The sequence below is a fragment of the Patagioenas fasciata genome, chromosome 6, assembly GCF_037038585.1.
Source record: "Patagioenas fasciata isolate bPatFas1 chromosome 6, bPatFas1.hap1, whole genome shotgun sequence".
Classification (NCBI taxonomy): Eukaryota; Metazoa; Chordata; class Aves; order Columbiformes; family Columbidae; genus Patagioenas; species Patagioenas fasciata.
Window position 1 is genome coordinate 36,692,096 of NC_092525.1, and position 16,661 is coordinate 36,708,756.

The window sequence follows — 16,661 nt, forward strand, 5'->3', positions numbered from 1 at the left end:
CAAGTGAATTCATTCTCACATAACATTTGCTCTTTATGCATTTTGGGATCAAGAACACGGGTAAAATTCACAGTTCAAGGACTGACACTGACTTCTAGATTTTGCTTTGAGAGAAAATTTTGAAAGCAAATGAGTGTAAACCAAGCATGTATTTAGCTACCAAATAATTTCACCTATGACTACCTGCTCATATTTATTTCAAGAAATAATTATTTTGGTATATGCTGACTATAGAATCTAAACAATTAATTTCATTAATTAAAAACCCTGAGTGGTTTCATATAATAGGATGAGCAGCAGTATGTTCATGGCAGAGCTTTCTTCCACCAAATCTGTATGTTCCACTGCAGTCCAATGAAGCTCGGTAAATTAGCACTGCACTTATAATTCTGTTTGTATGCAGTGAACGCAATGCTATCAAAACAAAGAGCTGGTAATTCAGAGAATTAATTTTGATGAGAACTCTACGATCCTAACAGCTAAGAGGGTAAAACCTACCAAGAACCCCGTCTCATTGCATTTCCCAAACGATCAAACTCTCTGTCTAAAACACTGTTTCAAGAACTAATCCTACCTTACACAAACTGTTTTAACTTCTCATTTCTAACATAAATTTGTCCATTATTGCAGAACTGTTTTCCATACTGCCAAGCTAATTTTGGTGGCAGTTTGACTCATCTCATTTCAAAAGAGATCCAGGAGCAAAGTGTCGTGAGCACCTGTAGATTTGCCACCCAAGGAACCAGAATTCCTTGTGTATCGTGTCCCTCTGCACCACAGTCCCAGACTACCAAGTACAAAATTAGGCAAATCATTCACTGCTCTGTATCCCCCAAAATGAAAATGCCAAGCTCTGAAAAGGCTCTGAAAAAAAGATTTAGCAGATGGGATATTAACTCATTGTCAACTACAACTTTGATGAAGTTCAATATTTAACAAAAGTAGTGTTGCAATTTCATTTGAGGTTTTAAAAATTATGGTTTTATAGTTAACAAAAACGGAAAGGCATAACAAAATTACCAACACTGAAAAAACAACCACAATAGTTGCAATTTAGTGTTCCTTCATATGTTGAATAGATGAAGTATCTCTCTTGAATTAAAAGAAGTCTATAGCTCTTTTGACACCTAAGGGCTTTTTAAAAATCAAATTAATTCCAGCCTTTAAGGGCAGTTATTTTATCTGAAAATAAAAGTCACCAGAGGATAACATACTATTTTCTCATGAAAAGTAAAACCATTACTTGAGTTGCTTTTCTTGAAAGCCATTCTGTGGTTTGCCCCAGACAAATTTCAGGAGGTGGCTGCATTTCTGGAAGTAACTGGAAGTAAGTACACTACAAAAGCTTGCTATACTGTTCTGACAATTTCATTTATGCCCTGTACACTACAGCCAGGACATATTGTCAGAAAGCCAACATGAATTTAAACAATGCTGCAGAGCAAGTCTAGAGAAATCAATAGAAAACTGGCAGAAAATTCTGGGTGTGTTGAACAAAAGCGAAAGAGTTTCTGTATATTTCAGTGACACAGAGATTTAGACTCTCTCCTTGAAGTCTGCGATATGGGATTAACTAAATGCTACTTGCCAGATATACCCAACTGCTGCAGCGAGGCTAATATCAGTATTGAATTTAGAACTAGTTGGGTAACTCCATACTACACCATAGGCAGTGAGTAGATGAGATACAGCTACATCTGATTCAGATCTCAGATGTAAACTTCTATATTTGTAGAATCAAACAGAAATTGCTGCTCTTCACAGCAGTGCAAAACTATGTGACCTTGTTTCTAGGAAATACATTAAGATTGCGTATTACTTAACCTCTCTCGCTCTAGTAAAACAATACCAATTTTCTTCTGTCAGGTTTCCTACGTTAAAAAGAGTCACAGTTAATATCAGCTTTTTAATGCCATCCTACAAGAGGAGCCGTCAAATTCTTTCCCATATCATAACCCCGTTTCCTTCGACCCTGCGCACTGACAGAGCACACACCAACGTGAGCAACACTTACCGCTTGGGAAGAGTCACAGCGCTTACCAGCAAACACTCCTGAGTTACGGCCGGCACCGCTGAGCAAGCACCGGCTGCACAGAGCAGCTTTGCTAGTCATCTGTCCAGATTACAAACCCAGCTTGATCAGATCTAAACCAAATCTTTATTTTAACCCACTAGCAACCACTGTTTTTTAACATGACTCTAAAGTAAAGCCCTTAATACCCTGCTAATGGAGTGGAGGATTTTTAAGTTCTTAACTGTTATCTTCCATAACGCAGTTTGCAAGTAGCAGTAAACTGTAATAACCGCAATGAACAGACTACCATAAATAAAAAATATGAACCACAGTATAGACTAAACAGACTTGCCACTCCAAGATTTCACTGAGTTTTTGCACAAGCTCAATATTAGCTCGATATATTCTAGTCACCACTCTGCCACCACTGTCTGTTTCATGGCACTGGAAATAAAGCCCTCACAGTCCCTATACACTTTGTTTCATCTATTTTGCTTATCATCAGAAGTGGAGAATAACCATTTTTGTTATAGATGCATAGGTATATACAATATGGCAACATGCTGTAAAACTAATACATTGAAAAGGGAAGGGAGCTGTCATCGCAGCTAGAGCACCTTAAAACCTGGAAATAAAAAGGTATAACTTTTATACAGTGATGCACATTAAAAATTGGCAAACACGTTAGGCTCTTACCAGGAATGGACTCCAGCAAATGCAAGAAACACACATTATAGCCAAGAGCTGAATGATCATTTCAAAATGATGAGATCTCCCTTGTCTTTGTTGACTTTTAAATTTGACTCTTAAGAGGGTAATTCCTGTGACAGCATTGCACAAGAATGAAATAGCAAGGGCCAGTAACCCAAGGCAAGAAAAAAGTAAGAGATAAAATCTGTCTTCCCAGTCCTCAACATGTTCTGTTTTATAGAAGCACCAGGTCCTCGATGCTTGAATTTGATAGGCTCTAAACCTAAGAATAGGCAGCAAAGCTATAAGAACAGCAAATAGACATACCATAGTCAACATCATTTTCACATGTTTAGAGGTCATTTTTGTAGAGTGAAATATTGGCTTAGTGACTCCAATGCACCGTTCAACAGCCATCACACTGCCCAGGAAGAGTGGGCACAAACCAAAGAAAACCATGCAGATGCCAAAAACACTGCAAAGAATGTTGGACTGATTAAATCGAATCCAGTCTTTATCCGATGCATACACAAACACTGCAATGGCTCCGTTGATGAGGTGGCCAAAGAGATCTGTGACGACCAAACCACTAGCAAGAAGCAAAAAAGAGGCTTTTGATTTCTGTCTAAATCGCTGATATGCCTTCAATAGAATTGCTATAGCGAGACTGTTGGACAAAATTCCCACCGTCATGAAGATTATTGAAAAGAAAACTGAAATCTTCTTCTCTGTGTGGCAGGTTGTGTTTTTCAAGATTCCAAATCCAGCCAGCCCTGGTGATTTTGAACTGTTCATGGTTAGGAAGGGAGAGGCAGCCCTCAAAACATTTCAGCAGTCTTGCAATCAAAAGGCATCTGCAATATTAAAAACAAAGATACACACACTGTAAAGGCACAGCACCGTTCAAATGAAATTCCATAATACTAGTCTGTGGTGCAAATCTAATTTTCTGGTTTTCTGAGTGATATGATATGGCATCATATTTTAAGTGCATCAGTCACAGGGTAAAACCATTATCTGCACACATTATACAATGTAGATGTAGTGTATGGTATCTTTATAGTCTCTGCAAATATAAGACATACAAAATAGTGTATAAAATATATAATGCTCATATACATATAATCAGAGAAACCATACAAAACATTCTAGTGGTTAAACAACATATACGAACAAAAGTTTTTGCAACATACTCCTAGAATGAAATATTTATCAGCCCAGCCACAGTCAAAAGTGAAATAGTCAAACTGGAATGTTTTAAGATGATAATCACACGCCGTTTTTCTTCTTACTGTTAAGCATTTATTTTCAAAACAATGTCCTGACATCTTCCAAGTAATTCTCCTCTCACAATTCAATGTTTTAAAGCTTTCACATGATCAGCACTGTCTCCAGCTCCGCAGTTCCCTCACTGAAGTACAAACTTGCATTTTAGACGCTCGCTTATTCAGTAGCCAATTCTTCAAGGTCCTTTACACTTTATCTCCCATCTCTACTCTCAGGACATTCCCGCTAGCAAAAACTTCCCACGCAGAGAAAAGCGCAGGCTACAACCTCGCACAGTACAAAGAGGCAGTGAAGCCTCTCAAACACCGAGCTAGATCAAACGCCGGGTAAACCAGCGGTGTTTCCAGCATTCGGGACTGATAAACGGAAGCTCAGGCTGCAAACTCCTCCGAGGAGCATCTTCCCCCCGCACCTCCCCGGAGCGCGGCGGCCGCGCCGGACCCAACCTCGGCGGCCGTGCCGGCACGTGTGCAGCGCCGGGCCCGCAGCGCACCCGAGACAGCGCCGCTGCCGCCCCGCGCCCCTTCGCCACCAGCAGCGCCTTAAGAGCGCGACGCTGCCGGGGGCGGGGTGACCTGCCGCGCCGGGCACAAGTGGCACCGGCACCGGCCCCCACCCGCCTGCACCCCGCAGGGCTCCCACCGCCCAGCCCCGCCGCTGCGCACCGCTCCTTCCCGGCCCCGGTCCGCCGCCGCTCACCTCCACTTCGCTCCGCGGCGCCCGGGAGAGGTGCGGCGGCGCAGCGCGCTGCCCCGCCGGCCGCCGCCGCCCGGCCCGCCGGCATTGCCACCGCCCCCCCGCCCGACCGGCACCGCCCGCCTCCCGCCCTCCCCCCGCCTTCCCTCCCGGCCTCCTGTCCTCACTCCTCGTCCGACGCCCCGCCACCCTCCAGCTCGGGGCGGTCGCGCTGCCCGGTCCTGTTTCCATGCGGGAGTGATGCCATCGCGCCGCGGGGATCGGGGCTTCCCCCCGCGCTGTGAGGGGCGACCGAGGGACTCCGAGTCCGCCCTGGGACGCGGCACCAGCCGCTCCGCGTGGCCCCCTTTCCCGGCCCTTCTGAAGGAGGATGCGGGACAATTCGGGCAGCCCCGGGGGCGCCTGGCTCTGTCTCAACGAGGTGGAGACCCCGAGCTCAGACCTTTCCCCATCCCTCAAGCACCAGCACAGAACCTCCTGTCTTGCTGTGACAGGGTGCAGAGGGGTCTGTGTCTGGCAGGAAGGGCCAGGCTCCCATGTCACATCGCAGCACCAGGGGATAAGGCCACCCCAGCCAGGCTGGATGAGTTCTTGCCCACAGTGCTGCAGCCACGGCAATAGTAGCTAATGGGGCAACCAACAGACCACATCTGTCCGCAGCCACAGCCTCGTCTCTTAACTTTCCATGCATTTTGCCCAACCATCAGCACGCAGGGAGCTCAGGGAGGGGTAGCACACAGGAATCCTGTCAGGGGATGCAGCTGTACACATCACTAGGCACATACCCCTTGCACCTACTGGATTGTGTCAAGCTAATGGTGCTCCCTGGACCATTTCTCTGTTGGAGCAATGTGAGGAGAACACAACCAACAAGGAGTTAATGTTACCATGGATAAGGCAGGAGATCCAAAGTTTCTTCTTTTCCCATCACGTACTCAGGCTGTTACAACTTGAAGTTATAGATAACTTTTAAGTTCTCTCATCCATCAATGTCCAGGACTACCAAACAGGTCTGAATGGAAAGTTATATTAAAGATTGTTAGTATAGAAACAAGCCAGAATAAAAAAATAAAAAAAGAAAAAAATCAAGGTGAAAATATAAAATCAAACTGTAAAATATTACAGAATTTGTCATGGCCAAGAATGATGGAGAACTTGTGTTTGTTTCCACTGAGACACAAGGTTGAGTTGTACTACTTCTAGTTCCACAAAGCCATTATTCAAAAATTAAAATTCTCGGACATGTTACAGTTTTTGCTTACCTTCCTATTTTGAATGCTGTGGATGCAATTTGCCTCTCCCTAATCCACCAGTGAGGTAACAGAGGCCAGCTAAATCCATTCCTTCAAATAGTATCTCAAGTCACATACATAAACAGTTAATAGTACCATGTTATGGCCTTATTCCTGAAAGTGCTTGTCAGATTTTGGCTTATCATACAGTGTGCAAAAAATGGTCAAATTGGTCTGACCGAGACATAAAAATTCCCAGAAATTCTTTTTTTTCAAGACAAAAATAAAATATAAATCAACTCAAAATAATCATTGCCCGTTAAAGTTCAGAGGAAAAGAAGTTGGTTTATGTTTCCCTGCCCAGAAATAAATGGCGATGGAGATCTCGAACTTCAAACAGCTTGCACTGTGTCCTTCTTTCCTAGCCAGATTTCTTCACGCATCGCTCCTGAGATGGGAGGCAAGTCTGTTTGAAAGGAAGCAAAGAAGTTGCTACTTCAAGACCCTGTAGTTTGGGAAGTAAGAGTTAAAACACCATTATCAGGTAGGTGAAGCCAAAGAGAAGAACAGAAAAACCTCAAGACAGATGTTTCAGTGTACTTGTAAGAATGTGGTCAGAGTAACAAAGGCAAACACAGGCTTGTAGAGTACATCCTGAGAAAACACTGAGTTGCCAAAAGGAAGGAGAGTAACATTTCAGTTGTGGCAGAGATGAGAGCAAGAAATAGTATTAGGAAAGTAATTATATAAACTTCCATCTTTCATTTTAGACAACAGGCATAGAAGATTGCTTCTGCACCTGCACAGCCAACATGCCACATCACAGTTTTGTACTGCTAGGCTGCTGCTTTGCAGCAAGGATGTTAAGCATGGGCATTAGCAGAACAAATATGTCTGCAGCTAAACCCTGTATGCGTTTGTGTGCTTCTGATATGAAAATAACTGAAAAAGTGGCTTCTGTGGAATGAGGTGACTTTGTAGGGTTATGGCTAAGTAGGATGGGTGACTTCAGAAGGCGTTGTGAGGAGTGAAAACTGGCAATGACACAGGCAGAACTAAGCTTTTCATACTGACTGACGGTCAGCTTTCTTCATTTCTTGTTACTAATCAAAACAGAGGGAGTGACAAAAATTGTCCTGTCACAGCCTCTGCTGAGGGTCCTGGCTGGGGAGCCACTGCTTTCTCAGGGGGCAGCAGTCCCTTCACAGGTTGTAGCCCTGAGCCAGAACTGTGAGAAGAGAGAGGAAGGATTGACATTGTCTTCATCAGGGCAGTAGCTCTTCTCTCGTCAACAGTTTGCCAAGCAACCAGTATGGAACTGGGCTTGATAGAGTCCCTTATATGACCAAAACCAAAAGTTATAGGGGCAAGACACACATGGGAGTGTTGCTTAGAGGCTCTGTGTTGCTCCAGCTGTTCAAAGGCTGCAAAAGACTGAAGATGTGAAGTATTGCCATTGGCTTTGCTCAGTGACTTCAGCATTTCTGAACGTGTTTCAGAGCCCTGCTAATTGTAAAACTCTGGACTCCTGGATACTTTGAGAATCAAGAAGATAAATACCCTTTTGCCCCAGATTTCAACCTGCATGAGTATTCAGCATTTCCTGCTCATGTTCAATGGGCTTAAATTCAGGACACTGGTATAACATATATGCAGAGATAAAAAGACAATCTACATCTCCATGTGCTATGATAATTGCAACCCACCCATTGGTTACCAAACTCCAAACAGTGGGAAGAAAATGTAAAAAAAGTCTTCTGGAAAGGGAAGTTTGTTGCTGTTTTGCAAATAAAATACACGGTAATCAAATCGCCAAAGCCTCCTGCTACAACTCCAGAAGCATACTTGAATTCACTAAAGAACAACTCCTGACATCTTTGCTGTAAATAAACAGGTAGACATTTCTGTAGCAGCATCAAAGGTGTTAGAATGCAAATAGCATCAAGACCTCTTCCTCTTTTGTCATCTTCTCGTAAATTTCTTGTGCAGCCTTCAATGACAGTTACTATATACTTTTCTTACATTAATTACACAGTTCTTGCTGCAAAACACTAAGAAACCTTTTTTTTTTTCCTTTGTACATGACAACAGTAAATGTCATCTTTCCAACTAATCAAATTCAGTGAAATATCAGCGATATAAAAGTCTTTATATTTAGGAGACAAAAGTAGTAAATCAAAATAACTACAGATGGAAATTCATAAAATAGGATCAGATTTGAAGCACCTTAGTCAAATAAAACTGTCAGTGAAAATTCTTCGGTTAAATGCCACATTATTCAGCCCATAATTCCTTGAGACAAAAGAAGACTTCTGAACTCAGAGATGTCGACAAAAAGTCCTATAGTACCCGTTGCCACGAAGGCTGAAGTTAGTGGCTGCCACTTCTTAGCTTCTTAGCAGTCCTCCAGGACTTCCTTCTGCTCTGGAATTAGTGTTATCACTGCCATTCCCATGGAGCAACTTCTATTGAGGATCCAACTGTATAAGATGAATGGGGTATTCAAAGGAAAAAGCTATTCAGATAAAGGTAAGGAGGGAAATTTAGAGTAGATGGGATTTACATCAGGCAACGTACATTTTTTGATGCTTCCACACTATCCTAAATATTGTATAGCTGAGAAAAAAAGAAATTAGTGCAAATTATGAGTTTCAATAGCACAATAAACAATACTGAGAGATGAGTTGGGCAAAGGCAAGACTCTTGCTCAAGAGTCTTGCTCTATTCTGAAGCCAACCACAGGCAGACAGCAGAAGCATGGGGGTGAAAAACTACAGTCTTGAAAGTCTGATTCACTCCTTAACAACACCAACATTACTAATCCTTCTTGTATTCTAGTGGCATTATTTAGTATTCTCATTATTAGAAAATGAGAAATAATTTGCATGTCTGGAGGTTGTTAACTCAGTTTTACAACAGATTTTCAAAGAGATTGTGATTTTAAATCACATCTAAGCAAAGGACAAATTGCGGTATCATTTAATGAAGCAGTTAAGATTGATCAGGGCTGATTTTGCTTTAGATACCAATTACACCTCACGTCTGGAAAACGTAGGCAGAAAATTCGGTCAGTGATATGGAAGCTGATGATATACATAGTAAAATGGCAATAAGTGTGCAATAAAGGATGTCACCTATTCTTAAGGATTTTAAGGCTCATATAAATTTCACTACTAAGGCTCCCTTAAAAGTATTATGTAATTGCTATGTGCCCTTTCAAAATCAGGTATAATTTCTGATTTAGGTCCTGGCTTGACAGTGTTAAGACAAAAGAGTAACTTTCTGCCCAAACTAGAAAGTAGATGTTTTATAAGAACAAGTGCACTATCATATTGGTGTGTAGTTAGACAGTGTAGGTACCTGAAGCAAGTAATGGAAGTTGCAGTATGTATCCTCAAAATCTGGTCTCAGAATCCTAGATTTGCTTGATTCTTGAGGAGAGTGGATAAAATACACACTCTGAGTATCCTGGTATATTCAAACTACTCATTCTAAAATATGTTAAAACACTTCTCCGATTAAAAAAATTATGGTTCAGCAGAATGCACTGAACAGCTCATCCATAGCTTTGTCATTCAGATAACTGCCGCTCTGACCTTCATGCCTCACCATGAAGCAGTTCATAAAACAGTCACAAATTCTGGCATAAGTACTGCCTGAACTGGGACACTGGCCAATGCACTCACACGAGGAAATTCCTGGGTAGTTAAATATAAATTAATGGTGTTTTGTAACAAACCCCAGATCAGTTCAGGAGGTTAAAAACCCCAACATGCTGGTAGGTATTCAGTATCAGAGTGGAATAAAAGCAAGAAAGGTCATCAGGAATCATAACAACAAACATGCATCCTTCTGCTGAGATTTCCACCTGCTGATATCTAAAAAAAGGGACTGTTTGCTCTTACTGGAAGCACAGCTGTGGATAATAGTGTTTTATTTTCTAAACATCCCTATCAGCAAGGAAGTTCAATTCTTTGCTTCTTGATAATGAGACATGCCTTCTGACAAATGAGGTAAGCGCTGCTGTAGGCAGAAGAAAAGGGGAAATATTCACAGTCTCCCTGGTGAAGTGTGAAGGGGGAGGGCGGCAACAGAGGAGGCACAGAGGTTTGCTATAATTTCTGACATTTGTATTTGCACTGGAGCTCTTCCCACTAGGAAGAGTAAAGACAGATTTTCTGGTTTAATGTAGGTCTTGATCCTGTCACAAGAGGAGTCCAAGAAGTCCATTCAGAGTCATTCATTTAGCCAAGGAATTTGGCCATCAAATGGCTGATGAGCCTATTGGTACCAAATAAACATATCGTTTCTGAGATACCAGCAGACCTGCAAAGCAATTCCTCGATGAACAGACCAGAAACATCAGCTGAACTTTTGAAACTGCTGAATTTGGCTTAATCATCATCACCAAACCATTTTAGCAGAGGAGGAGAGAGCTGAAGCATCCATCATCCAGCTATCAAACACACAGACAAAACTTGAAGTGGAAAAAAATTACTAAACCCAGAAGTTTCCAGTCTAAGCCAGAATATTTGCAACAGGCCAAGATATGCAATACAATAATAAAATATTATTCTTTACTGTATTATTTATATTTGTTCTTAGCAATGTTTGCATAACCATTAGAAAGAAGATCCTTTTGATTGGTGAAATAATTCACTAACAGATCATGCCAACCAATGCTAAATATTAGAAGTGGTTACTGAAACCTTTCATTATATCAGTTTATTGGTTTGCATTTCCTCCTACTTAGATATACACTTTCATTCAGGTTGGATATTAGGAAACATTTCTTCATGGAATGGGTTGTCAGGCATTGGAACAGGCTGCCCAGGGAAGTCGTGGAGTCACCATCCCTGGAGGTGTTTAAAAGATGCATAGGTGAGGCTCGTAGGGACATGGTTTAGTGATAGACTTAGGCTAAGGTTGGACTTGATAATCTTAAGGGTCTCTTCCAACCAAAATGATTCTATGATTCATCTTAATCACATACTGTCACTCTAAAATGATTTGGTGACTACAAACAGTGCCTAACTTGGTTATAAGAGAAATACCTGGAGCACAGTAATTCCACTTTCTTCTTCATTTGCAAACCTTGTGTATATGGTACCTCCAGACACCTTCTTTTTCTATCATGTCACTACAAGGCATACATGAGAAATGGCTAGGAACCTTCTGTGATTCGTTTGCTTCTTTCTGATATGTAGCTTTGTGTGTTACTTTGTACAATTATTCCTCTTAGAAAGGAGGGAAGAGAAATAGAATAATAGCAGGCTTATTATATAGCAGATCTGTCACCAGAACATCTTTTAACTGCTTTTTCAGTGTTGACTACAAAATAATCTGAGGATGTTATTTCCATAAATCCACCAGTTTGCAAGAACTTCCTTCAAGAATTTCTAGGAAACTTCATATTGTAATTCTGAACCCATTTGGCTGGCTTTAATCAATAGTAGATTTAACAGTCAGAAACATATTTTTTAAAGTTCAATGTGACATTTCAGAATCAAGGCTTGCCTCCTTCACGATAATATAAGCGTCCATTTTTTGTGGTAGCACAGACACAAATCTTCAAATGGCCAGAGGAGACACATAACACTATTACTGACATGAATCTTGCCTGTTCATGCTGGGGTAATTTGCAGTGAGTGGGCTTAACTGGAAGTACTATTCTACCCATAATAATAACAGTATAATTTTCTTTCATTCATTTAAATATGTGGGACAAAATGTTTTCTCTTATGACTCACCTCTTTAATATTCTGACACATAAGAACGAACAATCTACAAAGTGATAGTAAATGCTGAGCCAGATTAAGTCCTTTTCTCTTCTTCCATTCTCCATAATGGAGACACTGCAAAACTAGGTTAGAAGAAATCTTTCAAGTACTTTCTTCAATCATTCTGCTGAGGTCAAATTAAATAAAGAAATCATTTCCTTCAAATTGTCCTAACCTATTATATTTATGCCATGCGACGTAACAGGCAAACCAAGTCCACTACACAAATAAATCTCATTAAGGGCATGCTTGCTGTATACCTTCAAGTTATGTGGTATTATTTATTTGGTTTCTTTGCTTATACACACATTTGGGATTTAATATGGGAAGTTTGGATAGATTAAACATTTCTAAAGGATATTTTGGTTGCAAACAGAATTTCCTCAGTAACTTGATTCTGAATGCCTTTGTTTGGGATATGTGGTCTACCTGTTGCTTTAACTGTGGCTCAAAACAAGGGTGAAATTCTGTTAAAGGGAATGATTTTTCATTTAAGGAATATGGTAAAGGGTGACAGTATTGATAAAGGCAGTTCCTCAAGTTAGTTACTAATCTATGAGACTTCTAATTGAGAAGTTAATTAACAAGAGAGGTAAATCACATTTAAAATGCCATTATATCATTCTATAATTTTTTCTTTAAAGGGGGAAATTCTAAACCGTTTTTGTGCCCCACTGACTTTGGCAGAAAGCTGGAAGGAAAATCTAATGATCTACTGCTGGGCAGGTTCTGGCGTCTGCAGGACTTTCATGGAGGGTTTAGCATCCCCAGCCTGCAGAAGACACGGCTGGAGGTCGTGGAGGACCTGTATGTCCACACGAGAGCTATGATCATGCCCCACACCTACCTGCATGTGAAGTACTTCACATACTGCAGCCGATGTCACCCTCCATCTACAGTTCATTACTGATTGCTACCGGAGAGAAGCTGGAGGGTTTGGGGGAGGAGATGGTGGAGGGATGCAGGTAACAGGAGAAAGCTTGGCAGCTTTGCCATGGTTTGATTTCACATTCAAGTCATAATTGGGATGGTATGAAAAGTAACAGGACTGGCCCTTCTCCTGAGGGGTTTACAATCTACATAAATAAATAGATAGAAGAGGCTGAAGTGATCTTCTCTCCAGAAACATAAAATCAACCATTGCACTTGACTCACTATTGAGTGTCATCTTCCAATATGCTGTGCTGGGCCCTGACAAGTGTTTCATTCCAGTAATTATGATGAAATATCGTGCTTTCAGTTTCAATTGCATATGTTCATACAAGAATAAAAAGACATTTTGTTGGTAACTCACCAACAAAATGAAAAACGTGATCCATTGTGAGCAAATAATGATAGGACAGTCAAAGCTGTGACCAAGTGAAATTCTTCCTTTCTGTTTAAGAACCTGGAATTAATGCTGCTGTTGGGAAAATGCGTGTGTTTTTCCAGTCTCCAGTTCTGTTACAAAATCACAGTTAGATTAATTTTAGTTGCTCCTGATTATCAAAAGTAACAGGAAACAGAGCACAGCTGCCTTTAAGAACAAAAACGAAAGTATCTTTTTAACACAGAATCCTCCTGTATTTGCAAATGCGAAAGGGAACAAAATGGTGAATTTCTGTGGGTCAACAATTTCATCACTTATTATAATAGTTTGCTAATCATACATTTCATGGTCTATGAAGATTTTTCAACTTTTACATCTGCTCTCTGTGACCCTGGAATCCCACGTCTTGTATTCAAAGGCTTTACATTTGAATTTGTGCTCTAGAAATACCTTACCATTTCTTCCACATCAAAGAGAAGTCAAACTTTCAACAGAAATTCTGTTTAATACACCAAATGTGGAAGAGAATTAGAGAATATTTGTAGTCATGAATCCATGAATTAATAGGTTTTCATTTCTGAGACATTTGGAAAGCTGACAGTTGCAACTCTTAACATTGACCAAAAAAATGTGCTTTTCTGCTATAACTGGGGAGGGCGATGGTAATATAATGGGTTAAAAGAAATCAGTGTAAAACAAGCATTTCTGAAAATGGTCATCCAGTTTTTGAGCCACTTTCCAGATAGAGAAAATCAAATTGTGGTGATAACTGGAAAATTCCTACAGAAGTCAGTGAAAATGATGGAAGAGATTAATTTGGAATCAATCAACATTATAACCTTTATATTTTTCTGCCATTAGCTAAATTATTTTATCCTCTTTCTTCCAAAATTCAAATTTAACAACTATTTGGAATGATTGAAGAGTTATTTATATTTTAATAACAGGAAAAAAAGGTCTTGTTACAGTAATTATTACCCGTCTGGTTTATAGTGCACAACACTGAGCTCTCTGGCAGCACAATCCTGGCAAAATTGTAGTTTCTGCAGGCTTTAGTCAAGAGACTTTGTCAATTTTACTTTCCTTAAAAAAATAGAAAGGTGTTAACAACCCAAAAATGTGACTTCTTACCTGATATAAGTTCTCACTAAGACAATTTTCATTGAACTATATAGTAGTATTTTTGTGGATTTTTTCCAATTATGTTAATGCAACCGCTTCTATTACAAAATAAACTCAGTGAAGCCAGGACCCTGTTATTTAACAGTAGCCACGTAGTAGCTCTGTTTTAACAATGAAGAATACATTTCACTACAAATGACAAAATACTCCAAGCAGCTTATAATTATCTAATGAAATTTCCCCAAACAAGAATATATACTAGCAAGTACAGAATCATAGAATCATTTTGGTTGGAAAAGACCTTTAAGATCATTGGAGTCCAATTGTTACCTAGCACTGCCAGGTCGACCACCAAGTCTTGTCCCTAAGCGCCACATCTACACATCTTTTAAATATCTCCAGGTGACACAACCGCTTTCCTGAGCAGCCTGTTCCAATGTAGGCAGCTTCATTTTGATTTTCTGGGGTTTTCTCCTCTAATTTTCATCATGTTTTGTATCTTGAAGCTATTTTTAAGTATACCATAAAATACAAATTCAAAGTCCATTAAAAAGCAATAGGAAGATTTCCACTAACATCAGGGGGCTTTGAGTTAAAAACAATGCAAATTCCAGGTGATCAGCAGAAAAAACAACCCCAGAATAGCCAACTATTGCACTTCAGAGATACAATTCTCTCCCTGAGCCATGGCACCATAGCTAAAGATCACCAGATTTGAAGAAATACGTGATTGCTGCATATAAATGATAAAACATTATCTGCATATCATCTTGCTTACCATACACCAAAGAAAACTAAATGAAATTCGAATAAGACAACAGCTTAAGCAAGCAAATTTAATTTTAGAATAAGCCTGTTTTCACAACACTTTTTTTTCCTAGAATCGCTAGTATCTTAAAGCAAAATGTGATCTCTAAACTTTAGACTCAACAACAAACCACAACCAGAAGCAGGAACACAGCCTCAAGGCTTCCAACTAAGTGAAAGTGGTTGGATTTCCTGGCAGAAGATAATTTTTGGTGGAGAATTGTATTCATCTAAAAGAAAAGAAAAAGCACTCATTTATGATGTGGCAAGGTCTCTTTGGAGATATTAAGAATTATCTAATTTTAGTAATTATGTCAGTATTGGTTTACCTCAAGTAATATCTGTGCTAAAGAAGGGTAGTAAACAAGTTCGCATCCTTAATTAGATGAAATTTCATTTGCAGTGTGATAAGCAGCCATGGAACCATTCAGCTCTTGCTAAATTAATACAATCTGTAGAACTATAGCCTTAAGCTAAGCAAAAAAATTACCTCTGAAATCTCAATAAACTAGTTGCACTTGATAAACAGTAGGATTTGATAAACAGTGTGCTAATGAAAGATAATGATATTTCCAGGAACAGTATTAATGGAGTTTCATTGGAGAGAAAAGAAAAATATGTTGTTTGGAGAGGAACTAGACCAGCACAGCCTGCGAGCACCTTATGAAGGAAGAGAGCAAAGAGGAATTCACATCTAGTACATGTCAATACACTGGTTTTCTTTGGCTTTGTTTTCTGAAGAGTAGAGGGTTTTCCAAGACAAGGGAACTGTTCAAGTTTGGTAACAGACCTCTGCATGACCAGATGGACCAAACAAATCTCAGACACAAAGATTTAGGAATCAGATGGGTCCATGTGCATCTAAAGATACAGTAGCAGGGACAAAATATCTGTGAATTGTAGTTTTGCAGCCACACTCTCTAGGTACCAATGATTGATGAGAAAGTTTAGCTTTACATATTCAAAACAGAAACATGTTCAGCAATGCCATAAAGGTTCTCAGAGGCCAGCCACATGCAGATTACATATATGAGTGCAAGCACAGAAAGAGTCTGACTTCCGATGCTAAAGACTTAAAAACGCTGGGCTTTACCAGCAACTTGTGACTCCATTAGTAATGGTACAAGTTGTAAAACGAAACTGCAACCTCACCTTGTGACTGCTTAGAATTTAATTTTTCCAGGTTTTACCTCAGGTTAGAGCAATTCTGAAAAGAATTTCTATGCGTAAGGCACAGCAATTGACTTTAAAATGGGCTGAACTGAATTAACAATAGTATATAAATAAGAAAACATCTGGCATACAGCTAGAGAAGAAAAAGTTGAATCTGCTCCAAAATGTGAAACGTACACATGTTAAAACATTATAGGGATATTTTTTTAAAAATTCTTTCATTAATTAGTAACAAAACAGTTAATCGCATTTTAACATTCTGATTGCCTGAGGTCATTGCTAGTTAATAGCAAACCAAGAACTGATGTATGATACTTCAACTTCCTAGCTTGAGAAACTGGAGTAGGCACAGACGAGTTTACTTAGTAGAAGTAAAACTGATGATAAATTAAGGAAATGGGGGGAAAAAGGTACAAAGTTAATCCATAACACTAGCACTGTGTAGCACTGCAGTAAAAACAAGGCAGCATTTGAGTAGCTCAATTTAGGTTAGAAAAGTGCTAAACAGTCTGTAAAGCCATCAGAGAAGTACCATGTCTGTTGAAATTTTG

The 16,661-nt window shown here is 39.9% G+C and overlaps 1 protein-coding gene and 1 long non-coding RNA gene across 9 annotated transcripts in view; one reads left to right on the forward strand and one right to left on the reverse strand.

Moving 5' to 3' along the window:
• Positions 1-5,022, reverse strand: part of PTGFR (prostaglandin F receptor) — an 82,432-nt gene extending 77,410 nt beyond the window's left edge. For 4 of the 8 annotated variants that reach the window (XR_011739807.1, XM_071810522.1, XM_071810518.1 and 1 more), the window contains exons 1-2: positions 4,691-4,768; positions 2,711-3,558 (exon numbers count right to left, since the gene is read on the reverse strand). Coding sequence is in view for 7 of the 8 variants with exons in the window: in XM_071810522.1 (XP_071666623.1) it covers positions 2,711-3,499 (789 nt within the window). In the remaining variant the exon portion in view is untranslated. Of the gene's footprint in view, positions 1-2,710; positions 3,559-4,437; positions 4,515-4,656; positions 4,769-4,854 lie in introns of those variants that run through there. The other 4 variants (XM_071810521.1, XM_071810524.1, XM_071810520.1 and 1 more) reach the window with 4 other exon arrangements.
• Positions 5,023-9,681: 4,659 nt separating this feature from the next.
• LOC139828318 (uncharacterized) lies at positions 9,682-11,945 on the forward strand. Its single transcript, XR_011739808.1, has 2 exons — positions 9,682-9,932; positions 10,112-11,945. It is a non-coding gene; the product is annotated as an uncharacterized lncRNA (long non-coding RNA).
• The last annotated feature ends 4,716 nt before the right edge of the window (positions 11,946-16,661 follow it).